At 30.4% G+C, this 27,856-nt stretch overlaps 6 protein-coding genes across 7 annotated transcripts; 3 read left to right on the forward strand and 3 right to left on the reverse strand.

Moving 5' to 3' along the window:
* Window positions 1-1,330: 1,330 nt before the first annotated feature.
* Window positions 1,331-2,195, reverse strand: LOC131845058 (barrier-to-autointegration factor). Its single transcript, XM_059194071.1, has 2 exons — window positions 2,040-2,195; window positions 1,331-1,865 (listed from the first exon to the last, which is right to left on the reverse strand). Exons 1-2 carry the CDS (start codon window positions 2,163-2,165, stop codon window positions 1,719-1,721), a joined length of 273 nt encoding a protein of 90 aa, XP_059050054.1. The 5' UTR covers window positions 2,166-2,195; the 3' UTR covers window positions 1,331-1,718.
* Window positions 2,196-2,762: 567 nt separating this feature from the next.
* On the forward strand, window positions 2,763-13,163 carry LOC131845045 (pre-mRNA-processing factor 40 homolog A). Of its 2 annotated transcripts, none has more exons than XM_059194057.1 (18): window positions 2,763-3,002; window positions 4,188-4,409; window positions 5,104-5,259; window positions 5,601-5,749; window positions 6,169-6,329; window positions 6,637-6,764; window positions 6,971-7,119; window positions 7,404-7,515; window positions 7,736-7,861; window positions 8,363-8,492; window positions 8,588-8,694; window positions 9,168-9,273; window positions 9,718-9,947; window positions 10,141-10,338; window positions 10,850-10,960; window positions 11,366-11,503; window positions 12,202-12,365; window positions 12,912-13,000. In XM_059194057.1, exons 1-18 carry the CDS (start codon window positions 3,000-3,002, stop codon window positions 12,925-12,927), a joined length of 2,406 nt encoding a protein of 801 aa, XP_059050040.1. In that variant the 5' UTR covers window positions 2,763-2,999; the 3' UTR covers window positions 12,928-13,000. The 2 variants fall into 2 exon arrangements, with proteins under 2 accessions (XP_059050040.1, XP_059050039.1); XM_059194056.1 differs by having other exon boundaries at window positions 2,770-3,002; window positions 12,950-13,163.
* Window positions 13,164-14,831: 1,668 nt separating this feature from the next.
* LOC131845049 (TATA-box-binding protein) lies at window positions 14,832-17,454 on the reverse strand. Its single transcript, XM_059194061.1, has 4 exons — window positions 17,036-17,454; window positions 16,315-16,445; window positions 15,698-15,941; window positions 14,832-15,163 (listed from the first exon to the last, which is right to left on the reverse strand). The coding sequence occupies exons 1-4, from the start codon at window positions 17,282-17,284 to the stop codon at window positions 14,888-14,890; spliced, it is 900 nt and encodes a 299-aa protein (XP_059050044.1). The 5' UTR covers window positions 17,285-17,454; the 3' UTR covers window positions 14,832-14,887.
* A 1,991-nt stretch (window positions 17,455-19,445) lies between these two features.
* Window positions 19,446-23,337, forward strand: LOC131845052 (WASH complex subunit 4). Its single transcript, XM_059194064.1, has 5 exons — window positions 19,446-19,832; window positions 19,988-20,154; window positions 20,229-20,716; window positions 20,790-22,925; window positions 23,123-23,337. Exons 1-5 carry the CDS (start codon window positions 19,555-19,557, stop codon window positions 23,327-23,329), a joined length of 3,276 nt encoding a protein of 1,091 aa, XP_059050047.1. The 5' UTR covers window positions 19,446-19,554; the 3' UTR covers window positions 23,330-23,337.
* Window positions 23,338-23,722: 385 nt separating this feature from the next.
* Window positions 23,723-25,236, reverse strand: LOC131845053 (tigger transposable element-derived protein 4-like). Its single transcript, XM_059194065.1, has one exon. It carries the CDS (start codon window positions 25,202-25,204, stop codon window positions 23,723-23,725), a length of 1,482 nt encoding a protein of 493 aa, XP_059050048.1. The 5' UTR covers window positions 25,205-25,236.
* Window positions 25,237-25,519: 283 nt separating this feature from the next.
* LOC131845054 (eukaryotic translation initiation factor 3 subunit K) lies at window positions 25,520-27,361 on the forward strand. The gene is made up of 4 exons (XM_059194067.1): window positions 25,520-25,742; window positions 25,928-26,147; window positions 26,648-26,867; window positions 27,176-27,361. The coding sequence occupies exons 1-4, from the start codon at window positions 25,690-25,692 to the stop codon at window positions 27,325-27,327; spliced, it is 645 nt and encodes a 214-aa protein (XP_059050050.1). The 5' UTR covers window positions 25,520-25,689; the 3' UTR covers window positions 27,328-27,361.
* Window positions 27,362-27,856: the final 495 nt, after the last annotated feature.

Below are 27,856 nucleotides of genomic sequence, written 5' to 3' on the forward strand. Positions count from 1 at the left end.
CATAGATGCAATAATATTATGGTACTTCAACAATATTAATAGGTTTTTCTATATTTTAAGAAACTAAAGGCGTGAATTAGGCCAACTGAACACCTGAAAATTCCCATAAAAATCATTTTGTGGGAAATCTCAGGTTAGTTTTGACCTTTTTTGATTTTATTTTCCATTATTATATCATATCACTCCAGTAGAATAAGAAAAACAAACTTATGTAATAGTTTTTTTCGTTTTGAGTTACATTTTTGCTTCCAGTGCATATAATATAGCAAAATGAGTATGGGATATACAAATATTACTTGTTATACAGAGGGTGACAGACAACCTGAATGGGATCGTTCATTCTTTAGTTACGCGGCCCAAAATAACCCAAAGCCAGATCAAAAGGTTTACTATGAAATCTTATCAGTAACAGATTAAAAATTAACAAAATTGTTACTAGTTTCGATTTTAGCATCAGTTACTGAATTAAAGTTACTTAAATTGTGGTATATTTTCTACATTACAGTAATACCATTTCAAACTTCATAATTGCACGCAATTTAGTGCAATAAAAATATATACCTTGTTACATTATTATTTATTGTCAAATATATAAAAAAATTGTAAGTATTAAAGTTAGATGGTAGAAACTATTTTTAATGCTATGCAATCTTATACAGACATTTTCAGAAGACAATGATACGGAAGTGAAAATGGGTGGTTGGCATAGGGAATATTGAATTCATATAAAATATATATATATTTGGATGAAAATCCCCCTGCCTGCAATAACGCTTTATTCTAGTGGATAATAAGATGAGCCTGTGGTCAGATCTGTCAAAGCTCATTATAGCAAATTCACCATGAATTTAAAATTATGGTGGTGGAGACATCAATATAATCAATGATATCAGATTGTGGTTGATCATTCTAGTAAGTCCTTGTATTTCAAGAAACACTGTATTATAGAAATGATAATGCTTGATCATATCAATGAATATCAACCTTTCATTATACAAACAATTTTATAATAGCCACTAGATAATTAAATATATGTTGACTATACAAACTTAATCATAATTAGAGATTATTTATGATACTGTGTTCACAATTATTAATATCATTAATAAATATGAAGCAGATTTTAAAAACAGTCTTGAGAAAATGGTATATGATTTTTAAGATAAGAAGGATGCATAGATAGTGTTGGTGACCAAATGCTATTAAATATTTAGACATCCATATATTTTTAAATAGTTAATATTATATTTCATTATTGTCATACTGTGGTACACAAATGCATATTGATATACAAAATCTATGGTCTTTTATCATTTAGAGACCCATGATGTCCAATAAATCTTTACAGACAGTTTCCAATTTGTACATGTAAGATTTTGATGAAATTTTAGTATTATGTTCTTACTTATGGTACAATTGTATAAAACTGGGGTACCTTAGAATGTTATATGTAGTTCCAAAGTTAAAAACTGTCAATACACATAATAGATTTTATGTTAGTTCTTAACATGAAATTAAGACTAATATTAGACTTGATTATTAACAACCTATATTGAATTGTTATTCAACATGTTCTCTATTGCAATGTGTAAGTATATGATAATGTTCTGAAAACATCACTTATTCTAACCAAACTACCTATAAAATTGTATGGTTTCATATTTACAGTTTATAAAAATATTACTATAAAACCATTTTCATTATACTTAAATTGAGATTTATAGAAATTCATCACACCAATCCTTCAAACATTGATAACAATCCGCAGACTGTTTGGAGTTTGCGCTGCATGTTTCCTTCATCCATTCTTGAAATAACTCTTTATCTTTCTTCAGGACCAAAAATTGACCAAGGACAACATATGCCTGAAATTAAAATAAGATATTAATTTTTTTCCAACTTTGATTATTCTATTTTTATAACATAAATATAATTATTCTATTTCTATTACATACACAAATATATGACCATTCGATTATTTTGAAATATTAAAAAATAATCTCAGTGATATATTTAAAGACATTCTGTCTAACTCTAACCTTATCGAAACCTGCAGTTTCTAATCTTTTGCCCAGAACCTCACCAACACCAGCTAAATCTGTTACAGGTTTTTCACCCATCGGTTCTGCAACGAAGTTTCTATGTTTTTGGGATGTGCTCGACATCGTGATGCTATGAAATTAATTTCAATGTAAATAGTAGGAGTAAAGAAAGTTCCCTTTATTATATGGAAGTATATACGCGTGTTAATGAATTTTAATTAGCAATATTCATTCTATTTGGTCACGGCCGTTTGACACTATTTACTGTTTACTTCAGTTTCTTGCACTATTATTATTAATAAAGCAAGCGTTTCTAACGAACTAGCGAATACAAGTTTGGAAAATAAGGTAGATGGATATATTTCGTAATATATACGATGATTTAATAGCACTCTATGAGGTAATGACGTTATGTGTCAGAACAAACTGAAAAACAGAAAACCGAAAAACTGTTTTATGTTTAAATTAATTTAGGTATGGTAACAGACATGCAAATTATTGTAGATGAGCCGGTTAGCGTCCTGTCATGTTTTGTCAGTCAGCACAGATGATACTGATAGGCTCAGATTTTCAGTCAGTGTTGCTCAGAATAGCGCGAAGTAAATATATTTATTTCATTCTTACTTACGGAGTTACCAATAAGCTGGAAAATAATGCATAAACAAATGACAGTTTAAAATATCAAAGTTTGTCATGAGTTATTTTAATTTTGTTTCTATTGCTTTAATTGGTGCCGTTTTTATCTTTTCGGCGTCATGTATGACATTTATAGCACCAATTGCAGCAAATACTGCAGTTAAATAGATCTGTGGTGTCATCTAAGTATTATGTTAGCTTACCTAACGTGAATGAATAAACTGTTAAATATATTCTGATTTTTACTTATTTCTGAAATAAATATAATTTATACAAGATATTGCTTTAAATATCACATGTATTTAGTTGAGATACAATAATATGGTAAGTGTTTATTGCTATATTACATATATTATTATGATAAATTCAACACATGGATTCATGTGAATCGATTTCAATATGAACATTAGTTATTGTAGGAATTCTTCCATTAATATTATTGTTAACTTTCAAATTTGGCTAAAACAAATTTCTGTAATAATACCGCTACACAGGAACTAAATAGTAGTTTCTTTGTGTAACCCGTGTAGGGTAATAGGCGTCTTAAGCACAGGTCGCAGTATTATCGATCTAATACATTTTCATCGATGGGTCAACTGAATGTAAATTCTTTATGATTCTTGCAATACTCAAATTCAAATAGTTATATTAGCAGTAGTATTTAAGCATTGAATAAATCGTATTCGTACATATTAAGTATATAAATGGGATATATACTACCATAATATTATTAAAGAACTCTAGATTTTTTGTCGCCTTTAGAAACAACGGTCAACTGGAGATGTCGGTGGATGTAAACAATTATTATGAGCAGACAAATATATAATTATTATAAGCAGACAAAGACTATCCACTCACTTTCTTTGTGTTTGTCTATGTGCACCACTAAAAAAGACTTGATAGTTACAACAAAACACACACATTGTATATTTACGAGATTTTGAAGCATATCTATCTGTACACTGGATTCCACATACTTGAAACCATATTCCCTATTTCTAGTTTTCCAAAAATAAGTGTAAAGTTTTATGGACATAAAGTCTGAGTACTACAATAAATGTGTTTTTTTATGACAATCAAGTGTTTTTCAGTAGTAATGGTGATAGATAGATTTATCTGCTCGTAATAATTGTTTATATCCAATGTTTCCAGTGATCCGAGATGCTTGTAACTGTGTTTAAGTATCACATGCTCTTTAATAATATTATATGTTACATATCTCATTTATACATATGATTTTTGTTTCTAATTATGGCCCCATAAATTTCTAATAATATTAGTTTTAATCTGAGTTTGTTGAGAATCTAAAACAAAGGAAACACAAACATTGAAGATATCACAAATAATTGTAAAAGTGATATTAACCTTTTGTTAATATCACATTATAAAAATGTGCTATTAACAAAAAGTTTAAAATGTAATGATCATGTTTAAAATGATATATTCAATATAAAAAAAATATATTGGACATGTTCTATATTATTTATCTTAAAATTTATGGTGTTGCAGGAGCCACCCACAACGGGGACTGGTTCCCCTGGCCTGATGAATACAGCTCCCTTACTGCCACCACCTATGTTGAGTGGTTTGCCTCCAAATATGCCATCAGTTGCTATGCCTCCAGTACCAGGATTGCCACCCAACATGTCAGGAATACCACCACCGATGGGATACCCTCCAATGATACCACCTTTTTCAATGCCTCCACCAGGATTTCCAAGTTTTAAACCTGTATGTTATTTTTCTACTGTATATACTAATATTATACTAATGCGAAAGTTTGTATGTGTGGATGGATGAATGGATAGATGGATGTTTGTTACTCTTTCACACAAAAACTACTGATTGCATTTTAATGAAATTTTATAATGATGTAGCTATTCTGATGTATAATAAGACATAGGCTATAAATTTCACACAGGTGAATTCAAGACACAACACAGTTATAAATTTCAGTCAGATTATTTTTTTAAGTGGCATAGAGTCAGTTCTTAGAATGCCACAGATTCAAATGTTCTCAACTGACTGAAATATGACCACAATAAATTATAGCACACTTGCTGTTAAAATTGTGAGGTTTTTATATGTAACAGTTAGTTTTTATGTAACATGTAGAGTTTATAGACATGGTACTTTCATGCTGCCAACAGCAATGATTTCAAAACACATTTTTTTAGTTTCAAAACCTTGTTACCAAAAACCAGTTCATATTCCATCACCAACATTTATTCATCATGCATCATAATTTTATAATTTTCTCTTTAAGTTTTTAATTAGTAGTTAGATAGTTAACAATTAGTATTGTAGGGATAAATTATTATACATTACATTTGTTGCATATTTAACAGAATTTAATTATTAATTTTATACACATTCATTTGAAATTTTCACTTCATTCACTTCACAAATACATAATATTTTTTAGGATTTAAGTGCTCCAGCCCCAGAAATAGCCCCAATGGCCAACCAGACCAGTCCTTGGTCGGAGCACAAGGCCCCTGATGGACGAACATATTATTACAATTCTGTTACTAAGCAGAGTCTGTGGGAAAAACCAGATGATTTGAAAACACCGGCTGAAGTTAGTAATATATATTTTTTATAACACGATTTAATGGATGTCACTATACTCTATGTATCCAAGATCTGGACTGCAAAGCTTGTTACTAACAGAGCTGTTGTGTTTTCTAAAGGTTTACAAAACTTTATAAAAATGAAGACTTATTTTTTGTTTATAATTTTTTACAATAATTTGATTGTGGACCTAAATAACTTGTTAAAAGTAAGTTGTGTGTGTGAAGACTGTAAAGACAACTTTCAATATAAATGGAACAGAAAATAATGGAACTCTATAGTATCATATCACAATATGTTTTTTCATTATTTATCTCTAATAATAATATATCTATTTTAAAATTGTAGAAACTTTTATCATCATGTGTATGGAAAGAGTATACAACGGATGCTGGAAGAGTCTATTATCACAATATAGAAACAAAGGAATCCAGTTGGGTGATTCCTAAAGAACTTCAAGAAATAAAAGATAAAATATCTGCTGAGGAGACTGCACAGTGAGTATCTAGCGTAATAATAATCTTTGTAAATACCTTAAATAGAAATAATAAAGATTCATTAGGCTTAAATCACTAGTTGATCAGTTGGAACTTTGTATGCTTCATATATTTTTTGTTATTGTGTTATTATTTGTTAAGGCTGTGCTTGTATTCTCAACATGATTTTGCATAGCCTATAGCTAAAGCCTTCCACAATAATAAAAAGAGCTATCAAATTTTTTTTTTTTTCATTTTGAAGCAGTACTTCTTGTGGTTAGTGTCTATGACTAAACAAACTAGCTCTTCAGTTTTATACTATTAGTATACATTGTATTATTATTGACTACTATTTTTATTTTTATAATTTTATTTTAATTTTGATCATGGTGATTTAGGATAATCATACAAAACTTATACAGGTCTAATAATAATTACAGAGCAGCGTTAAATGGCGATATTCCGCCGGGTGAGGTCCCACTACCGGGATCACCAGCTGTGCCCATGTCTGGGGGCAGTTCTGCTTTAGATGAGGCCATGGCGAAAACATTAGCAGCTATTGATCCTTCATTAGCAACTTCAATACCAATTCCAGAAGACAGTAAGCTATTTATATTTATATATTAAAAAGCATAAACCCTACTTAATATATTACAATACTTTTATTACAATTTAAATTGAAAATATCTATTATATGAACAGCCACGCGTTGTTGTGGCTAAGGTTCTTGAATAAAATAATATTGCAACTATAAATTGAGATGTAATGTAAATGTGCAAATCAATGAACTTGTTTATATTATGTGGAATTATGTATTGTTCATATTTATTAAAGTGTAATTGCGTATGATTGGTAACTAAAAACAACATTATCTGTATATAAATTATATTTGTGAATTTCATGTATAGTTAAACCTGAAGAAATAACAGCGCCGTTACAAGGCACTATTGTGGATGACGTTGAAAAACCACCTGAAACACAATATAAGGATAAGAAAGAAGCTATAGAGGCTTTCAAGGAGCTGTTGAAAGATAAAGTAAGTAAAATTTAAATATGACGACACATTATTTTTGTTTTTAAAGAAACTGTTGAAATGACAAAACAATTTTTTCTGACTAATTTGTATGACAAATGAGGAAGAAATTTTAAAAACACAAATTAAATAACCTAACTTCTAGCCTAAGCATAATCTAAAGTAAATAAAATATATTTTGCATTTAATAAGGTCTCAATAATTTCTAGAATGTACCATCAAATGCTACTTGGGAGCAGTGTGTTAAGATTATATCAAAGGATCCCCGATATATGACTTTCAAGAAACTTAATGAAAAGAAGCAAGCATTTAATGCCTATAAAACTCAAAAATTAAAAGATGAAAGGGAGGAACAAAGGTAAGTATTTAGAGGTACTTAGTTAGGTGTATACCTACTACCAAAATAAATTCAGACGCTCTTATTAACCAACATATTCCATATCTGGTAATTACTCTGGTATATCTCACCCTGTCTCTCGACATTTCTGGTTAGTGGCAAAAATACGTAAATATATATGGAGATCTTTACAAGCTTATTCCAATTCTAACATAGTTTAGTGCGCATTTTTATTTAATTTAATTAACTCTATGATGCGTAAAATAACATTTAATCATATTAATAATATACCTGTCTCTACGCAGATTAAAGACCAAAAAAAATCGTGAAAACTTGGAAGAATTTTTGTTGACTTGTGATAGAGTGAGCTCTATTACTAAATATTACAAGTGTGAGGAGATGTTCGGTAATCTTGAGGTAAGGAAATGCCTCCAGCTGTTTCTCAAAGCAATTCAACTCTTTCAATGGAACAAAAATATTATCCAATTGTTGAATTGGCAAGTTAATAATAATAGACAGAGCTCGACTTTGTTTTATATGGCAACTTTTGCTTTTGTTCTGTATATATTGCAACATGAGGTATTTTTCCATTTTAATATTTATGATTAAATTTTATATAATGTCGTTTTGTTATTAGATTTGGCGATGTGTGCCGGAGTCTGACCGAAGAGATATATTCGAAGACAGTATATTTGCTATTACTAAACGGGAGAAGGAAGAAGCAAAAGCTTTGAAAAAGCGGAATATGAAAATGTTAACTCAAGTAAGATATTAGTTACAAGTAGTTTTAGTTAGTAGTATTTTTGTTTTACAATGTGTACACAAATTATATAATGTATTCAATTAGTTTAGGGGCCAACCTGCAGATTCCTTTGGGTTAAATTACCACCACTTTTATATCTATTTCAATAATGTTAAAGATATATTTATTTACCGTAAATAGAGAAATACAGACTAAAACTTACAGCATATAGTTTCTGATACATTATTTATGACGGACGATGCCTAGACTGACATATATGAGGTAATTCGTGTCTGATGAAAAAGTAGTTTCGGAAACTATCAGTATGCATTGGGCGAGATTTGAAAGAGTAAGAAGCAATAACTGTGCTATAAGGATATAAGTTTATCATGACACTTGTTCTCTGTCTACCTCCCAAGTAATAGATTCCATATTGAAACTAATTTGTCTTCTTAATCAACATCAAGGAAACAATATTGCTATAATGTATAATTTATTAAATAAATATTTAATGTTTTTAAGGTATTGGAGAATATGAATGAAATCGTTTATAGCAGCACTTGGAGTGAGGCCCAAGTCCTTTTACTAGAAAATTCTGCCTTCAAAAATGATGTCAGTTTATTGGGAATGGATAAAGAAGACGCATTAATAGGTAATAAATTTATTAAGTAAAATAATAATTATAAATTTATTCAGTGTATGATTAATTATATTTAATTACTTAACTGACATCTGTGTCATTTTCAGTATTTGAACAGCATATTAGGAATCTAGAAGCAGAATATCTACAAGAGAAAGAACAGTTAAAAAAACGCAATAAGCGACAACAAAGAAAGAATAGAGATAATTTCTTGGTAAGACATCACATTATATAAATAATTTTTCATACCTGTTGTAATTAATTATGTTCACAAATACCATTATAGTTCTATTTAGTTATTATATGTATTACAATAATATATTAAATTACAGATACATGGTAAGAAAATACGGTTATTTTACTGACTTGTAATTTTTATTTTTTCGACGGCCTCGGTGGTCTATCGGCTTAACGCACCACTTTACTTTCAATGGTTGCGGGTTCGATTCCTCGTACGGTGCATACATGCGTATTCATGAGAATGATTGTTTGTATCGGTCTGGGTGTGTGTTCTACATTGTACATTAAGTATTTAAAAAAATATCTATGTATTTTTTTCAATTGTCTAGTACCTATAACACTAGCTCTGTTTACCGTGGAACTAAATGGCGCTGTGTTAATTGTTCAAGGTTATTTATATTTATTTCAAATTGCCAATGACCTTCTGTATCATGTTACACTTTACAGGCTCTACTTGATAGCCTCCATGAAGAAGGGAAACTTACGTCGATGTCATTATGGGTAGAATTATATCCAGTTATATCTGCAGACATTCGATTCTCTGCCATGCTTGGTACGTATTTAGAGTAGGATTCTTGTGGGTAATATTAGCTACCAAAATTTCATCGTTGTATCTAAAATCAATATTTTTTATTACATTATGGTGCTACAAATTGCAGGTCACTCAATTATAATACGGTATGATTTGTAATGCCCATAATGGTTATTATTAATGTAGTTAGTAACAAATTAATTCAGGCATTTGCATGGTATGAAATATGAAAATAATGTGGATCCAATGAAATTTTTAGTTTAGAAGTAATTGCCAATCCATACTGAGACAGATTCTAGCTAGAGGATTGCAAAGTTCTTTGTTTAATTAGTATTATTATGTCTTTAGTTCATGCTTGGTTGTGTCTATCGAAATTTATCTGCCTTTTGTAATATGATGACTTACCAACATAGTCAGTTTTTTTAGCGAATGGTGCAATAGTAGAATGAATATTTGTATTTACAGGTCAAAGTGGCTCTACACCGTTAGATCTATTCAAGTTCTATGTTGAAAATTTGAAGGCCCGTTTCCATGACGAAAAGAAAGTGATTAAGGAGATATTGAAAGAGAAAGAATTTGAAGTGAAACCAGATACGACATTTGAAGAATTTGCGACGGTTGTGTGTGAAGACAGCAAGTCTGCATCTCTCGATGCTGGCAACGTCAAGCTTACATACAACTCACTTTTAGAAAAGGTTCTTATCACATTAGTTTCTAAATTATAATATTTTAGGAAATTACATGCTAAGGATAGGATATTTCATCAAAATAGGTTTGTGAAGAAATGAACTAAATATAATAATTGGGTTTAATATTCGATAACAGTCAAATACTAAGACATATTATAATCTGGTTAATATTTTAATTTTTTTATTTATTTCAAAATAGGCGGAAGCAAGGAATAAAGAGAAAATTAAAGAAGAATCAAAGGCGCAGAAAAAAATTGAGAGCGCTTTCAAATGGGCACTCAGCGATGCCAACATTGACCACCAACTTTCATGGGACGAGGTCAAGGAGAAATTGGATCTGACGGCGGCTGAGTTTATGGCCGTGCCAAAAGAGGAAGATCAGATTAGGATATACAAGGTAATATAGCATCTCGAAATATTAAGGACATATCTAGATGCTGAAGTGATTGTATAACAATAGCATTATTTATTTCAATAGACCATAATATTGACTCGTACGGTGAAGTGCGTGCGTGAAGAAAATATTTAGTTTCCTTTAGACAATACAATAGAGAATGTTTATAATAGTTATAGATTCATTAGAAACAATTTGAGTATTTTATTTTGATGCTAATTGCATCAAAATAAAATACTCAAATTATTTCTGATGCTTATCATTACTTTTTCTACCCAAAAGTAGTCTTGAAGAAACTGGTTAGACTAGTTAAACTGCGTTTTTTTATTACTGAGCAACAAGACTGCCTTTTTTATCAGATTATGTATTTTTTTTCCTATATCTGGTGCAATAAATAGTATAAATTAATTAGAAACTTCACAAAATATTTTTTGTAAACAGTGTTTAAAAATATCTGATTATTAGAATATAGAATTATTTGTACATCTGTTATGTTCATAAATTTTTTTATTAGGATTACCAACATGAACAAGAGGAAAGCTGCATGCACTATCATCATCCGAAATCGCGCAAGTCCAAGAGATCAAAGAAGAAGAAGCGTTCACAGACCTTTTCGACTTCATTGGTAAGTTATGGAGTTATTAGTTGTTCCCACATGAATTAGGGTAAGAAGTATCCTGTGTTAATCTAAAATATGATTTAGGTGTTTTTGAGTAAAGTTAAGAACTTCCGCGTATATATAGAATTATTATCCTTATTTTAGTTTACTTACCCTTTGATAATAATAATTAGCAATACTGAATATTTTTTGGTACATTATGTAAAAATACTTCTATAATGCTAAATGCATTATAGAATTGTATTATTAAATAACATAATCTATTAATAATAATTTTGATATTGACCAAAAATGTCTTTATGGAATGTAACCTATTATACAGCAATGGTAAAGCGTTTTGTAACTCATTTGCAGTGGATGTTAATAAAATAAAATGGAAAATTAATAAAATAATCCATTAATGTCCTTCAGTCAAAGTCGCGATCACCGTCTCCATCGCCGGTGGTGCAGTCTCCGTCGCCGGCGCCCAGCCACGCCACTTGGTCCTCAGAGGAAGGACGCAAGCATAGAAAATCTAAAAAGAAACACCGCAAACATTCACCAGTTCCAGTAAGCATATTCATACATACATATACTCATACATACATTACATAATAAACATTATAAGCTTTTTGGAAATAGCACCTTACTTCCGATGTTCGCGGGTTCGATTCCTCGCAACAGACATTTGTATTCATGATTATTTGTAACCGTCTCTGTGTTTTCTATGTATATTTTGTAACTATGTATTTATATCAGTTGTCTAGTATCCATAACACATACTCTTGTTACCTTGGGATTTAATGTGAATTGTCCTGAGATATATTAACATAAATATGCAGCGTATCCAGTTTTGGATTAAGATAGCGCGGGGCGTGTAGTGAATTCATTCAGGTGGCCCCTGATTTAGTCCCGGTTCTTGAAAGAATAACACAAATGACAAACATTTTAATGAAAACTCACATATTAATACAAAAAAAAAAATACTCAGGATAGAACTCACTTTTTTTAAATTGTAGATACATAGTCTATGTACAATTTAAAAAATATTACAAGTTACATAAAGATTAAAAATTCTTTCTTTAAATTCTTTGGGATGTTACTCGTATATTAATATTAGATTAGATATCAGTGAGTGCGCGGTGCCCGTAAGCAATTGCTGCTCTTGCTACTACGGTAATCCGGCACGGAGTATCCGGTATCATTATCATGGAATTAAACAGGTTATGCCACTCCATAATATATTAATGTAATGTTATTTTTCTAAGAAATCTCCGACACCAGAAGAAGGTGGTATATCAGATGACGAACCTGTGCGCCATAAGAGTAAAAAATCGAAACGCAGTGCGCCGAGCAGCCCTGAACCTGACCAGGAACACGAACATTCTCACAAACCAAAGAAGAAGAAGGAGAAGAAAGAGAAAAAGGAAAGGTACAGAAATAGAATTTGTATTATAAAGCAATTTAATAAAGATGAATTTTAATTGAGGATTAAGATAGATGTCTCTCTTAATTACCACTAATTTGAAGCCATTAATCACAAATCAAAGTAACTTCTCGGTTTGTTTTACTGTGCAAAAACATTTATATATATTGGAACATATCAGCCGATGTCTCTGATACCTGTATACACGGGTACAGATGCACTGCATTTTTGCACATAATTGAGCATTGAGGCATATAACTCTGAAATTATTAATTTTAAAGTTAATGGTTATTAATGTTTAATTAATTTCAGTAAATATTTAATCGACAATTTTGCATGAGAATCTATCTTTTGTAATATTTATGTACTTTAGTATGACAAACTTGAAACAGTTGTTTATTTATATTGAAACTGGTGTCTTCTAATTTCAACGTGGAATGTCCGCCTTGAACGAGTGCCACATCTGACGACAGTTCCTGCTTTCCAGCACGTTACGCACATTGTGGCTTATTGAAACTAGTTTTATGAAGTTAATTTACATTATGAAACTAGTTTCATGCGTGCATGAAACTAGATGCGGTTGTTTGTAGGTCGGCTGGTACTGCTGCGTGGAGTGATGCCGAGCTTGAGTCGCAGCGCGCCGCCCTGCTTGCTCAGCTGCACGAGCACGAAGCCGACTGACGTCCCCTTCCTCCCCTCCACATACACATATTCAACGATTACCCACGGCCCGGACCACGGACGCCCACCACCGTTCCCGATCCTGATCCCGATTCCGATCCCGATCCCGATCCCGATCCGGATCCGGATCCGGATCCGGATCCCGATCCCGACCCCGACCCCGACCCCGACCCCGACCCCGACCACGACCACGACCACGACCACGCTCCCGACTCCACGTCACCGAACCGTGATAACAGTCAAGACTCTTCTCCTAACAACCAAACGGATACAAATGAAGGTGATGATGAATAATAGTTGTAGCTTAATTATTTATCATCACCTTCACTTGTGTGTGTTAATTATACTCTCTTCTGCGAAGGATCCATTTATTGGATTCGAATACTATAGCCCTATCTGTGAGACCAATTACAGTACTTCTTCTACTTCGTTAATGTCATTTTGACAGATAGCAGTTAAAAGGTTATACTGATAAAGTCTTCAATATCTGTCTGTAGATTAAATGTTTGTAATGTTATTTTCAAGATGTTAGCCATGTATTTAAAATAATAACATATATAGCTTAGTCTGTGTAATTTTGATTCCAATACAGAATGAGTCAACAGTGTATCAGATTGTCACACTCACTTTAGATCATATCTGGTTGGAACTTTACTATATTAAATATGCTATGAAGTAAGGTCTTATTCTTGATGTTCATGACTTTTTAGTGTTATTTAAACTACATATATATTGTACTGAAGGAGTCTTCATCTCTTGAAATAGCAATTATTCCCATTCCACATATGGATATATAATCAATTAATTAAAATCTAATCATAAAAATGTATATTATAAGTTATGCGAGTTCATACATAAGAATAACATACGCGTAGACAATTATTTGTATAGAGCATCTGGATGAGTAGTGGCAAAAAGCAGACGAATGAAAAATAGCAATGACATTGCCGGTTATACCAAGATTTGGACGAGTTTAAATGAGGGTTCAGAACATAATTATACCGTAATATTTAAGTGATGATATCTTACAATAAATAGACTATTACACTATAATTTTGTGTTTTTTTTTATACAAAATAACACAGCCTAAACCACAGAATATAGAACCTTTTCAGTGGTCTGAATGAAGTAAGAACTGCTTATTTGCGTAGTTTAATAAACTCCCAAATTTAAACTCTTAAAGGAATTTGGCAGGCTTTACGCTGACATACCCGGTACTGTCTACATACCATGTACATTTTACTATAATAGGGCTGTTAGTCATGGGGGCTAGTGGACTAAAAAATATCACTCTAAAAGCTATGTTAAAGACATCGTCGTAATGGAACTCATCACCATCTTCACTGATGTTCCACCAGCATGCGTTAATAACATTAGTTCAATGTGATCATAAAAACTACAATGAATAGCCCTTGAAAATCAACTAGTCTCAATATAAGCTTGTAGTATAGGCACTAGATATTTCATATATATATATAGGAAAACCAATCGACAAATAGATATTATAAAAAAATACAATGTGCGTATCGTGTATAAGATCAAATCCGTGACAATTCGAAGCATTCGAAATGTGCTAAACCACTATGGTGACCATCGTCATAGTACTAGTAGTGGATGTGTATGGAGACAAATAACTATCAAAATAAGATCAGCCAGCAAGGTTGGCTGAAGTTAAAAATAATTTTAATGTAGGAAAAGTGTCAATAAAAATACAGAAGAATAATTTAAATCATGTTCTCTTTACGTGCTATATGGTGATACTGGTGAAGGTGAAAATGAAACCATTATTAATATACTTAAATTATGGATTATATTAAAAAAAACACTGTCACATACACAATAACTGTTCATTGTTTTTTAAAACTCTTTAGTATAGGGTAAATATTATCAAATGCTTCATAAATTTCTTGTCGTACTTTAGCACCTGTTAGAACCACTTTGCCTGATACAAATATTAACAATACTATTCTTGGTTTCACCATTCTGTATATAAGTCCAGGAAAAAGTTCAGGTTCATAAGAACTGAACTGACCGTGTGTAAGAACTAATCCTTCAAGTCGTATCGGAAATTTCACATCGCAACTTCCAACCATATTTTGTATTTTGAAATCTAAAAACTTTGCCTGTAACATAAATTTTCCATTTAGTAATTTTACTTAAAACAGTTGTTCCTAAAAAAATCCTCACATATATACATTCTTAGGTACTATGCTTTATTACCTATATGAATTAATGCTTAAACAAATCTCACGTGTGAAATACGTCTGTGGCAGCCAGATATATAACAAATTGTATTAACTAAATTACAGCTCATATTTTTGGTCAGCAATAAATTATTCCTATAAAATGTATGATCTGCTGATTCTATCGGTGAAACAGTTTAGACATTTCATCAGGTTAAATAGTCTAAGGTACCAGACTTAAATAAATAGTATAACTTTTAAGAAAAATCAGGAAAAAAGAAATAATAAGTTCTAATGTCCGTTTTAGCCCGTACTTAATATAAGGATAATTAATTTACTAGTACTTACTGTGATGCTATCAACCCAATGAATGATTATATATTATATATTTTATTCCAATAGTAATTTATATTTTAAAATCATTGTAATTCCTACATAATTAAACTTTGTTTGATAATTTTCATTCATACTTACTGTAAAACCAAGCTTTTGTATGATTCTTGCATATTTTCTAGCCGCTAATCGAGAATCTTCTTCACTTTTAGCTCCTGTACAGACCATTTTGCCGGATGAAAAAATAAGTGCTGTAGTCCTGGGTTCTCTTATTCTCATAATGACAGCAGCAAACCTCTTTGGGTTATATTCTGCATTACGAGCATGAAGTGCAATTTTTTTCAGATCTAACTTACAATTCAAATTCACAGTGGAAACAATATTTCTGAAAAACATGAAAATATTTAATTAAAGTTAAGTCACCATAATGATTGTAACATAATAAAGTGAGATTATTATATATGGTATTCTTAATTTTCTTTCTTATAAATTTTAAGTTATTTGTAAAATTTCTATACTTATAAAATAAATTAAAGAGAATCTTGATTTTTAAGAACATTTTAGATTATCTATGTTCTACTTATGTAACAAGGATGTCACAGTATATTTATTCTGTTATATATATATGGTATGGTTCATATATAGATATAAGTTGCCTTTGAATAGCTGACTTGTCAGCATATTTATACATTAATAACAACTTTAAAGAAATGTGGTTTTTACCTAATACTGCAAAGTATTTTTAAGTGTCAACTTACTGTAACTGTGGTAAAATACCAGGGTCTGCTGAATGAGGGGTCATTGGAGTCATAGGTGCTGGACTGGCTTGACTGAGCATCTGCTGTCCTGCTAGGCTACCACCAGTTATCATGGGAGACATGAGATTTTGCTGAAATATAAATTTCTAATTATTTACAACATTATTATAAGAATCCACATCTCACAGCTGCCTAATTATACTTTTCTTAGAAAACAAAACAAAGCAAAGTCTTTCTTAATTCGTTTTCTAAGACAATAATTATTAGTATTATTAAAGTATTAATCTTGTTCCCAAACATTACAGTCAGAAATGAAATGGTTTACAAGTTAACTTGAATGTATTGGAGGACAAGAGATTGTTAATAATGTAGACTGATAGCCCCGTTGCTAGCAATGTACCATGTTTGGTGGACCTACATGGTTCTCCCAGGTAACCAACATAATACATTCCTAGTAAATTTACAATGATGGGGTAACTGACCTGATTTCATATTTATCTTATCAGCCTCCACTGGTGCATCATTCTATTACCATTTATAAAAAAATGCATGTTGTCCTACTAGAAACAATTGTGGTTAATTCTTAAAAAATCACACTATTAGTGCACTAACTTTTCATATTTCACTAGAAGTGCATGTAATACATAACGAAATATCTTGACAGACTATCGTGCCCAAATTGAATATATAATTTCAATAACAAGTTATAATTTTAACTTACAGGAGTTTGAGGCTGCATCATTTGCTGTGGAGTTGAGTAGCTGGCTGTTGGTGCATATGTGTGCATAGATCTTTGAGGAGTACCCATTATAGATCCTCCAAATCCAACTAATGGTGAAGAACCCAACGTAGCCAAAGCCTGCTGTTGTTGGTGCATGGCATTAGGTAATATTTGCTGATCTTCTTCAGGTTGATGTAGCGGGGTTCCTATCCCCGGTATATTATATGGACTCGGTAACATCTGATCCATTTTGTTAAATTAAATGTAATCTGGTGAAAATTTTAATGATACTAGGTTAAGTACACCTGATAGAGCAATTAATTTGTGGCCTAATAAGATCGTATCAATATTTTCGTTAAATGTTAAAAGAAATAAATAAAGGGTAAAACACAAATCAGAAACATTTCTTTTTGACAGCTAGAAATCTGTCAATGCTGTCATACAACAGAATAGCGTACAGTACGTCTGTGATTGGACCACAGAGAAAAAAGTCTAAGATTATACTTAAAAAAAAGACATCGATTACATTATCGCTCATTAATGTTACATTTATTTGTCGTAGAACGGTTTTTGAACTATGTTAGGGATATATCGCATATCTAGTACAATACTGGTGTAATTGAGAAATTAAAAATTTTCGAAATTAGACTTTAATGCCACTGTTATAAAATGGACTTCCAAAATTTGTAATTTTTAAGTTAAACCAGCATTATAAGTGTGCGATAAGTCCTATTAAAATAATCCATTTTGATATCGATGTCCACATCGACTTTAAACATTTTAAATTATTATTTATACATATTATTATATAACGATAAAGATGGTGACTTCCATAGTATTCCTCATCATTACCATTCCTTTTATTTCTGTATGTAAGGTACCTAAATAGCTTTTTCCCACCTTTCAGACTGAAATTTTAACACTTACTTATACCTTATTATTGATTAAAAAATTTATATCATAATAAATTATTGTTATATGAAAATATTTCTGTAAATATTAAGATTATTAGTAATGGGGGCTTATAGTTAGATAAAGACATCAAGTCTGGTATTAGTACCAATCATGCATACCGAAAAAATACTTTTACAACGCCGTTATAAAAAATCTACGGGTGGTATTTGCCAATACTCCAGGAATTAAATGTATTAATAAGGGATCGATTGGATGGTCTACAAATAGAATTAAGACGACTGAATAGATGAAATTTTGTTTTTTTTTTTTATATTTGTCATGATTAATGTAGATTTGTGTTAGTTTGTTGATTTGTTAAATAATGAGTATAAAAAAGTTAGTTAGCTTTAGATATATCATTGTTGATTTGTTGAATTCTGTTAGTTTGTTGATTTTATAAAAAAGTTACTTAGCTTTATATATATCATTGTTGATTTGTTGAATTATGTTAGTTTGTTGATTTGTTAAATAATGAGTATAAAAATGTTACTTAGCTTTATATAAATATATTTATCTTACCAGTTTATCTACTAAACTACACACAAAGTACTAAATTTACTTAGTTTGCATATACTTATACAACATTTTTCTGAATGAATGTTTAATCATTTATAATTAGTGTTATTTTAAAAAATGTTTAATATACAATTTTGATTTTTATTAATGCCTTAACTTCTAATAGAATAGAATAGAAAATCATTTATTCAAATAAACTTATTATATTGCTGTCATCTATGTATTCATGTATCCTATAATAGGCTTTTTTACATAATTTGTTTAATATCAATTTTAACAGCATTTAGGTAAAATTTTATATTTTTATTGCATAATACTTGTACAGTCTTTAATATAACTATCTAAGTTTTTCCTTGTATACATAATATTTCATAAATGTACTGTGAGGCAACGGTGAGGATATTTGATTCTTTAAAGCCTTGATATAATGACTATCTCGAACCCATGGCTCTCTTCTAATCTTTATATAGAAAGAAAAAAAAACATACACTTGGAATTTGATAAATGCACTTGATAGCGACTATTCAATATAATATCAGTTAGAAAAAATCATCTTTTATGACATCCTAATAATGAAAAGGAATGACAAAACATTGTATTCTTGTTTGTTCACCAATTTTATATGTAGTACAACTACAAAGTTAACAATTACGATATATTGAAGACTTACTCCCAAATGAATGCATATTCTTGTTTTCTTATCTCTCTTCAACTGTTATGATGATTTCACGGATTAGTATACTAATGCATTTTTCTTTGATCGATTTCTTCTTCATTGAACATTTTAAATTATTATGGCATAATGAAACTAAATCAAAATATAGTAATGCTAAGTTGTAGGATTGTTACGATATTTATCGATTTTCACTTTTTTATTTTTTTTATTATCAATGTTACAGACTAAACATTGATGAATACGAAACTACTTGTCATCTGTCACTTCTCATTCACTAACGAGACTATTATTTATATATCTACATATATTATTGTTTTCTTATTAACTTTAATTAAAGTTAAAAATCTTTTAATCTAGGATTATTAGTATACTAATGGGTGACGATACAGAAAAAGAGGTTGGAACGCATATTTTGCGAAGTTATGGAGAGTTCTTCAAAAAACAGCACCAAGAACTTTTGCTTGTTACTGAAAATGAAAAATGGGAAGATAATAAGACTTTTCTGACTGTACAAATAACTAGGAAAGCTACTGAAATTATTTCCATGAATGAGTTGCTCTCATCTGATAATACATTGATTACGAAAGTCCTTAGTGTTCTGTCTTCTTTGTGTGTTGAAGTGATGAGATTAAAAAACGAAGCTTTTGAAAGGTCTGTTATTTCCTTATTTTAAGTAGTCTAAACAAGACCACACACAAAGACCCAATTGCGAGGCTAAATGCGGAGTTATTGTCTTATTGTACTATTATTTATAATATCATTTTGTAATTTCATACATTATATAGAGGTATATGTTATGTTTTCAGACATTTTCCATTTTTAGCAGTATATGAAGAATATGGTGATTGTGATATCAGTTCACAAATGCATGCTATATGCTCATTAAGTGCTTTTACTACACGCTGTGATGATATCTTACGAAACATCTGCAGTCAGGTGTTTGCTATTTTCACTGAAGTTGTTGTCAACATACGTAAGTTTTAAATTGTTTTTACATTATTTATAGAATTAAATGAGTAAAGTTATAATGTCATATATTACTTTCAGATGGTATTCAATTACATTATATAATTAAACATATTGGAGAAATTTTTACAATTTTGGTCATCTTGGAACAGCTAATATCTAGCTCTTCACTCCCTTCACAATGGAACAAATATTGTAAAACTTTGAAAGCATTCAATAAAATGCCAGAAAAATTCAATATGCTTGAGGACAAAATCAAGTCAATTATAGTGGCTACTGAAAATATTACTTCGAAAATAATGAATGATGACATTGTCCAAACATCACTCCAAAATTTGTTATCTTTACGAAAGAGTCTAGTTGATAAAAATAGTTTGCCATTGACAACAGAATTTACACAATATTTAAGACAGGCAATAACAAATCTGGACAAACTGACACAAGATAAACCTAACGTTAACAATATGTACAAATGTATTAAAGTGAACACTCTATTTGTTTTGACATCACATTTGTTTGGTACAATGGACAAAAAAATATTTAAGTCACTGACTGAATTGAATATAAAGGTAAGTTGTTGAGTAGGGTTTTTAAATTGTAATTTTATACTTTATAAACTACATAACATATGATAATTTACAGGCACACAGCGTTAATTTAATTGGCACTGCAGTATGGTACCCAGAACAATTCCTTCAGAGGCATGTTCCATCTATATGTGCAACTCATGGAAAATTATCCCAAACAATGCTGAAAGCTCGTCAAACATATATTGCTAATAGAAAAGTATCCCTGGCTCGTGATGTACCTAATCTTTATGCATCTTGTAACCAATGGGTGATAAATATGGAAGAATTATTTTCTTCTCAAGATCATAAACTCAGTGCTGCAGAAATGAGTTTACATTCTAAAATTTTAATTGAGGGTCTAGAACTAACATCAACTATAAACTATTCTGTACTCACCTTGATTAACCTGCATCTTTCGCTTGGAGTACCATTATCAAAAAATATATTGATGTCACTATTTGAAATTATTAACATTATGAAATCTTTACAAAATGTTGTCTCCAGAAATTATAATCAAATAGTCAATTCTATTAATATGATAATCCAACACGTAATATTTCAAGCCACATCATCAATACAGGATGTGAAGAGATCAGTAATGACAGAAAAAAATTTTGCCAGTAAAAGATTAGATGAGTTTACTTGTATTGTGATTGCTGAACAAGCTCTTAAAGGAACACCTACTATAGATCGTAATATCGCAGCGAACATAGCCCTAAGTTTTGTTCCTAACACCACCTATATAGATGACGGCTACATAAGACTTGGAACTATATTGGAAAAAGTTCACACATTAACCAATTTCATAAAATCTTTTGAAGATCACTGTAACTGTGCATGGATGCTATGGCATCAAAATGTTATACCCATATATTATGAACAAAATTTTAATACACAATTAAATGTTTTAAAACTGAAATATTTCTTTATGGTATTGGAAGACTGTGCAGTCTTGTTGCATAAAACAGATATGTTATATGGTATTAAAAAATCTCAGAAGTTTCTTACAAATATGCAGAATGAAATTGATGAAAAAGTGATTAGAAGCACTAGTCAAAATATAGAAACGAATTTACGTTTACATATTCACTCTCACTTGCAGTTGGATGCTGCTAATCCCTTTGAATTGGAGATGACCAAAAAGTTATTACTGGCTATAGACACATTTCGGATATTGACTATTTATATGTGTATTGTTCCATCCATAGAACATTACCTGTCTACTATGTACTACAACTTAACAACAGTTGTATTGTCTGATTGGAAAACTTATGGTGAAATGAGACAAATGGCAAAATTTAAATTTAATCTAAAGACTGTTCAAGATAATCTACCAACACAAACATTGGAACAAGGTTTGGATGTTTTAGAAATTATGCGTAATATACATGTATTTGTATCTAAGTATTTGTACAACCTGAATAACCAAATCTTTATTGAGAAAAGTAGTAATAACAAACATCTGAATTCTATAAATATAAACCATATAGCAAATTCTATCAGGACACATGGCACTGGCATAATGAATACAACAGTCAATTTCACATACCAATTTTTGAAAAAGAAATTTTTTATTTTTTCTCAATTTATGTATGATGAACACATTAAATCGAGACTTATTAAAGATTTGCGAAATTTCAAAGATACGTCACAGACTAATAACAACATGTATCATTATAAATATGCAGAAAAATTTAACAAGGGCATTAAAGTTCTTGGCTTAGATGAAGATGGCCAAAGTTATTTAGATTTATTTAGAGAACTCATTAGTCAAATTGGTAATGCAATGGGATATGTAAGGATGATACGATCTGGAGGCAGGCACTGTTGTTCAGATGCTACGGTTTTCTTACCAAATTTGGAGGAAGTCCAATCATTTAAGGATTTATGTGATGAAAATAAGCTGGGACCAAGAACCATTAATGCTTCTGAGAATTTAGACCATAACATTAATGGTTTGATTTCAAATTTCATACAAGGCACGGAATATTTTAAGCTTCTTGTAGATGTGTTTGCTCCAGTCTTTAGAAACCCAAAAAATGTTCATCTTAGAAACTTTTACATCATTGTTCCTCCTTTAACATTGAACTTTATTGAACACATGATATTGTCAAAAGATAAAATGACGAAAAAGAATAAAATCGGAGCTGCATTTACTGACGATGGTTTCGCAATGGGTGTTGCATATATACTGAAATTATTGGACCAGGTAAATGTCATAATTTTAAAAGTTCTTATTACTTATCCTAAAAATTTGTATCATTTCATTGAAAATCTATAATTAAATTGTTTAGATCTCACAATGAACAGTAGCAAATCAAATCATAATATACTGATTTTATTATTATTATTATTTAATAATTTTCCACATAGGATATTAGGTATTTTAGTAAACTATTGTTTCAGGGTTCTAATTTTGAATCACTGCATTGGTTTGATTCAGTCTGGAAACATATTCAATATGAGAGGAACTTAGTGGAAGACCAAAAAAACAAAGGTTCCCTGCAACTACAGCAGGCTTTGGCCCTTACAGAAAAAAAATTAAACACCATAGAACAAGAATTTAAACTTCTTTATTACAGCCTTACCAGTGCAAGGATATTCTTTAGATAAAAGCAGGATATGGTACATACATGTACTACTTTTATCGAAATAATTAAGATAGACATAATATTATGATATACTTTTATATAAAAGAAGATTATCACTTTATATATTATATTCTTGTTTGTATAAATATATGTTATTTAATTAGTAAGTACTTAAACACATTACTATCAATTTATATTAAACCTATTTCATTAAATTTCCATTTTGAATATAATATATTTTTAATGTTATGAATGGTTGATGTTCATTTAAAAGTCTAGACTGGTGAAGACTTGTTTATTGAATACCATTCCACACAATGGTGGCTGACTTATAATTCAATGACAAGCACTGCAACACACAGCAACTTTGACAATTTATTTAGGCCTTTCACCAAATTCTAACTCAACTTTACACTCATTCATTAACTGATTCCGATTCATTGGTGCTAGCAATAAATTGATGTATGTCAAATAAAGCACCAAATTCAGTATGACTTTCTAAATATTTAGCAGATGCCATTTCAGATGGATTTGCACTCTCACCCTGTAAATAGGAGACTAGCCTTTTCATAGCCTGGTAAGCTTCTATACCAGATGCAGACTGTGGTTTGTTTTGTGATAGAAGCTCAGTAACACTCTGTGTACTGTCATTAGATTGCAATAAATTTAAACATTTTAATGACTTGTCACAAGAAATATACTTGTCCAATAAATCAGAATACAATTCAAAATTTATTGGTATATTAAACAATTTACACCACTGAGACAAACTGTGGTTACCATTACTGTAATCATCATTACGGTTAAAATAGAGACTTCCATCTTGTGGTGGAAAGAAGAGTTGATGTATGTATTTATTTGAAACACAGAACCAAGCCATACTCATCATTTGAATACAATCTAACAATGACAATTGACTACAAACATTTCCATAAGTAACTTTTTTTGTTATTTGCAATCTTCTATAATTGAATTTAAAACATTCTACTAACTTGTCTAATGCTTTTCTTATAAAAATATTGCTATTTGAGTCAATTATTCTTATACTGGTAAAATAATCTTTCTGTATTATGTTTCCAGGTACATCAAGAGCTAATAACACACTTTTACCCTTACAAGTGAGTGTTTCATCCCATTGCTTAAGATAATTGTTAATAGCAGTATAATTCATTTGTGCCTTCTCATCATAATAATAGTTTACTGGTAAACTTCTGATGTTAAATTCTTCATTTAACATTTCTTTACCAATTACTGCTAATTCTTTCTTTTCTGAGCCTAGACAATTAACTATACACATGATTGATACATAATTATCTATATCTTGGCTATTGATATAACTTTCAAAATCCAAATCGTGTGATAGGGCTGTAATACCACCAATATACAGGTCCTTTACATCTAAATCATTTATAAAATCTATCCATTGTTCCTTCACTTGCAGACTGCATTCTATATCAGAACTAAATTTTGAAATATTATGTCTCACACGAAAATCAGATAACCAGTCATCAATGCAATTGAAGTCCTCTGTTAAAGTCGAAGCTATCTCTTGAGCTTTTTCACGTAATTCTTGTTCATTAACAAATTGTCCATTTTTAACTTGATCTTTAAGCCATTCCATTAGGGTTTGATCCATATTAACGCAATATACTTCTTTTAAGAGGTTATATTTCTGTCTATACTTTTTAATCAGGGATTCCTTTTGTTTATAAATATACGCGATGGTTTGCGGATGTACACCATATTCTCGAGCAATATCAGCTTTGGATTGACCATTATCTAAAGCGTAAATAACATGTAACTTACCCATTGGGTCAATTTTGGTATATGATTTCCGAGGAAAATCAGGTAAAAATTGAGAAGAATTATCGGCAATTCTCAAATTCCAGAGCGACATTTTTGGGTAATTTAATAAATAAACAAATAATACTATTTGGCAATAGTAGTTGGTTTGACAGTCCACAGATCAGAAAAACTATACAGACCACATAACGTTCATTGTTAACATAACAAAATCTAAGAATTAGAGATCGTATAAAAATTTGATATTGATGAATATCACTTATCTCACATATCCTAATGGCAACGCATGAGTGCTATCACGGCCGTTACATGATTACGTGATAATGCACATCACGTTCATGTATTTAGGCGACGCGCGACGCCGACGGTTCCGTACTAGGAGTTGTTTTCATTCGATCTCAACTTATACAAATTCACTCAAGTCACTCGAATAACGACTAATATGTACTAGCATCACTAGTCGAGTCTTTATTCCTAATTTGTATATGTCTCGTCATATACATTTTTATAATTTCTGTGATTTGTTCTCATATATGAAACCCTGTTTTTTATGTTTCTTGTTTACTGAATAATCATAATATGGCTGAGACTATGAAACAAACTGTTGCCACTATATTAAAAAGTATTGAGAGGTGAGTCCATATTGTTTAGTTTATAGGTTATAATCTCCTGATTGAAACTGATATTGTTCTGAATAACCTACATTTGTTATAACATAAATGATGATACCTAATTAAACTTAAACAAATATTAAAGCTGAACTTTATATTTATACATTATACTTTTTATATTATAACTTAATTTGTTCGCAATTTAGATACAATCCAGCAAATCTTCAAACTCTCGAAAGATATGTGGACATGCAGTCCCGGGAAAACACATATGATTTGGAAGCCAATTTGGCTGTATTGAAGCTTTACCAGTTCAACCCGGAGAAGTTTAATCCAGACATCACTTGTCAAATTCTTCTGAAAGCTTTAACTAACTTTCCCCATACTGATTTCACTTTATGTAAATGTTTACTGCTAGAGTCTGTGGTAAGTTTTGTGTTGAACATTTGTATTGTTTTTAAAACTATCATTATTTAAAAATATATCACCAGTTTTTGGGTGACTGATACTTAAAGGATAATTCATTGTGCTTTTTCAATTTGAAATGTAAAAGAAACTTTTGTGGAAATATTCTATTATGTAAGATAAGGTGGTCAATTTTGATTTGATCTCTGTTTAACCATACAATAGTATGACTAATTTATTAACATTATAAATTTGAAAGAGGGATAAACTCTTTCAAATTTATAATGTTCAAAATGAACATAGCTCAATCAATGAACAACAAATTTTGTATTTTTTAAATACTTGTGCCAATATTTGTCTTGATCAATGAATGTGTATGCTTGGGAAAGGTAGCAAGTAAACCATATTTTACCAGTAATGATGAAGGAATTATATATTTTGAATTTTAAGATTTATATTAAGGTCAATTATTATTATTATTGTAGTGTTGATCAGAAAAAACATTGTTGCAATTGTTTTAGGTTGAAAACGAAACTATTTCTCAAATAAAGTATTTGGCTGATATCTTAGAGCAATGTGATTTCGCCCAATTCTGGCACAGGGTGCACCAGATGCCGGAGCTGTGTAGCCGTATCAGCGGTTTTCATGACTCAATTCGCAAGTTTGTGTGCCATGTTGTTGGTATAACATTCCAAACAATTGACAAGAATAATCTTGCTAATTTACTTGGTGGAATTGATGGTAAGTACATAACTGGTCTATTTGTTAATTAGGTTTGTATACTGTTTGGATGTCTTGTAGAAATGAGTTTAAAATTATTGGTGAACATGTTATTACTACAATAATCATTGTAGTAATAATTTGAGATGAGGTTGTACCAGATTACAACATCTGTTATGCTGTTTTATCGCCTACCTGTAGATGTGGATTGGATACATTACTTACAAATATATTTATTGGACACTTATTTTGCAATAATATTAATTATATCAAGATATATTACTAATCACTCTATGGTATTGGATATTAATTTTATATATTTTTTACAGATGTCACTTTGAAACATTGGGTTAAAAAATATGGTTGGAGAGATGATGGTAACCTCATCTTTATTGCCAATCAGGATGAAAATATCAAGACAAAGAATATTACTGAGAAAATTGAGTTTGAACATCTGGCTCCCCTAATGGCTTTGTTGTAATATATATTTATATATAAATAAAGTGTCAAAATCTTCCTATTATACAATTTTTTTATGCTTCGTTACATGTTCATCATGTTAAAAAAATCTTATGTCTTGATGTTTAGTCGAGATAAAGTACTAAATTATGTAACCAATTTATATGAAATTTAAGATAGAATAGTTTTTATTGACCTTAAATTAGGATCACTGAGCACAGCAATGGTCAGGTCAGATAGACACAGATTGAAAGTTATGTTACTGATGAAATGAATAAATGTGTGACTATCATAAAATTTTCATCCTAATAATCAATTTTTGGTTCACTACTAGAACTACACATGGTCTCCTGACAAGAGGATTTTATGTCCTTTATATCTTTTAAAAATATTTTAAGCAAAATAGAAAGAAAAGATTTGATCAATACTGGGTGTATTGATCAAATCTAAAGTTTCGAGAATTATCAAAAAATATTAAATTGTAGTTTTCATGTTTTCTTCTCTTTTTAATAATTTTGGTAATTTTCATAGCTGGACGGATTTATTAATAT

Source organism: Achroia grisella, unplaced genomic scaffold (genome assembly GCF_030625045.1).
Source record: "Achroia grisella isolate CSIRO2021 unplaced genomic scaffold, CSIRO_AGI_Agris_v1 utg4502, whole genome shotgun sequence".
Taxonomy (NCBI): Eukaryota; Metazoa; Arthropoda; class Insecta; order Lepidoptera; family Pyralidae; genus Achroia; species Achroia grisella.

What these genes read in the sequence shown, in the direction of transcription:
- LOC131845058 (XM_059194071.1), bottom strand. Translation starts at nt 2,165, where the DNA reads ATGTCGAGCACATCCCAAAAACATAGAAACTTCGTTGCAGAACCGATG. An exon ending in AAACTGCAGGTTTCGATAAG is followed by an intron (nt 1,866 to 2,039) that starts GTTAGAGTTAGA and finishes TTTTAATTTCAG; the next exon opens with GCATATGTTGTCCTTGGTCA.
- LOC131845049 (XM_059194061.1), bottom strand. Translation starts at nt 17,284, where the DNA reads ATGGATCAGATGTTACCGAGTCCATATAATATACCGGGGATAGGAACC. An exon ending in TGATGCAGCCTCAAACTCCT is followed by an intron (nt 16,446 to 17,035) that starts GTAAGTTAAAAT and finishes TTTATATTTCAG; the next exon opens with CAAAATCTCATGTCTCCCAT. An exon ending in GGTATTTTACCACAGTTACA is followed by an intron (nt 15,942 to 16,314) that starts GTAAGTTGACAC and finishes CATGTTTTTCAG; the next exon opens with AAATATTGTTTCCACTGTGA.
- LOC131845052 (XM_059194064.1), top strand. Translation starts at nt 19,555, where the DNA reads ATGGGTGACGATACAGAAAAAGAGGTTGGAACGCATATTTTGCGAAGT. An exon ending in AAAAACGAAGCTTTTGAAAG is followed by an intron (nt 19,833 to 19,987) that starts GTCTGTTATTTC and finishes TTATGTTTTCAG; the next exon opens with ACATTTTCCATTTTTAGCAG. An exon ending in TACTGAAATTATTGGACCAG is followed by an intron (nt 22,926 to 23,122) that starts GTAAATGTCATA and finishes CTATTGTTTCAG; the next exon opens with GGTTCTAATTTTGAATCACT.
- LOC131845054 (XM_059194067.1), top strand. Translation starts at nt 25,690, where the DNA reads ATGGCTGAGACTATGAAACAAACTGTTGCCACTATATTAAAAAGTATT. An exon ending in ATATTAAAAAGTATTGAGAG is followed by an intron (nt 25,743 to 25,927) that starts GTGAGTCCATAT and finishes TTCGCAATTTAG; the next exon opens with ATACAATCCAGCAAATCTTC. An exon ending in TTTACTTGGTGGAATTGATG is followed by an intron (nt 26,868 to 27,175) that starts GTAAGTACATAA and finishes TATTTTTTACAG; the next exon opens with ATGTCACTTTGAAACATTGG.
- LOC131845045 (XM_059194056.1), top strand. An exon ending in AATACCAATTCCAGAAGACA is followed by an intron (nt 6,330 to 6,636) that starts GTAAGCTATTTA and finishes TTTCATGTATAG; the next exon opens with TTAAACCTGAAGAAATAACA. An exon ending in AGGAGCTGTTGAAAGATAAA is followed by an intron (nt 6,765 to 6,970) that starts GTAAGTAAAATT and finishes AATAATTTCTAG; the next exon opens with AATGTACCATCAAATGCTAC.
- LOC131845053 (XM_059194065.1), bottom strand. Translation starts at nt 25,204, where the DNA reads ATGTCGCTCTGGAATTTGAGAATTGCCGATAATTCTTCTCAATTTTTA.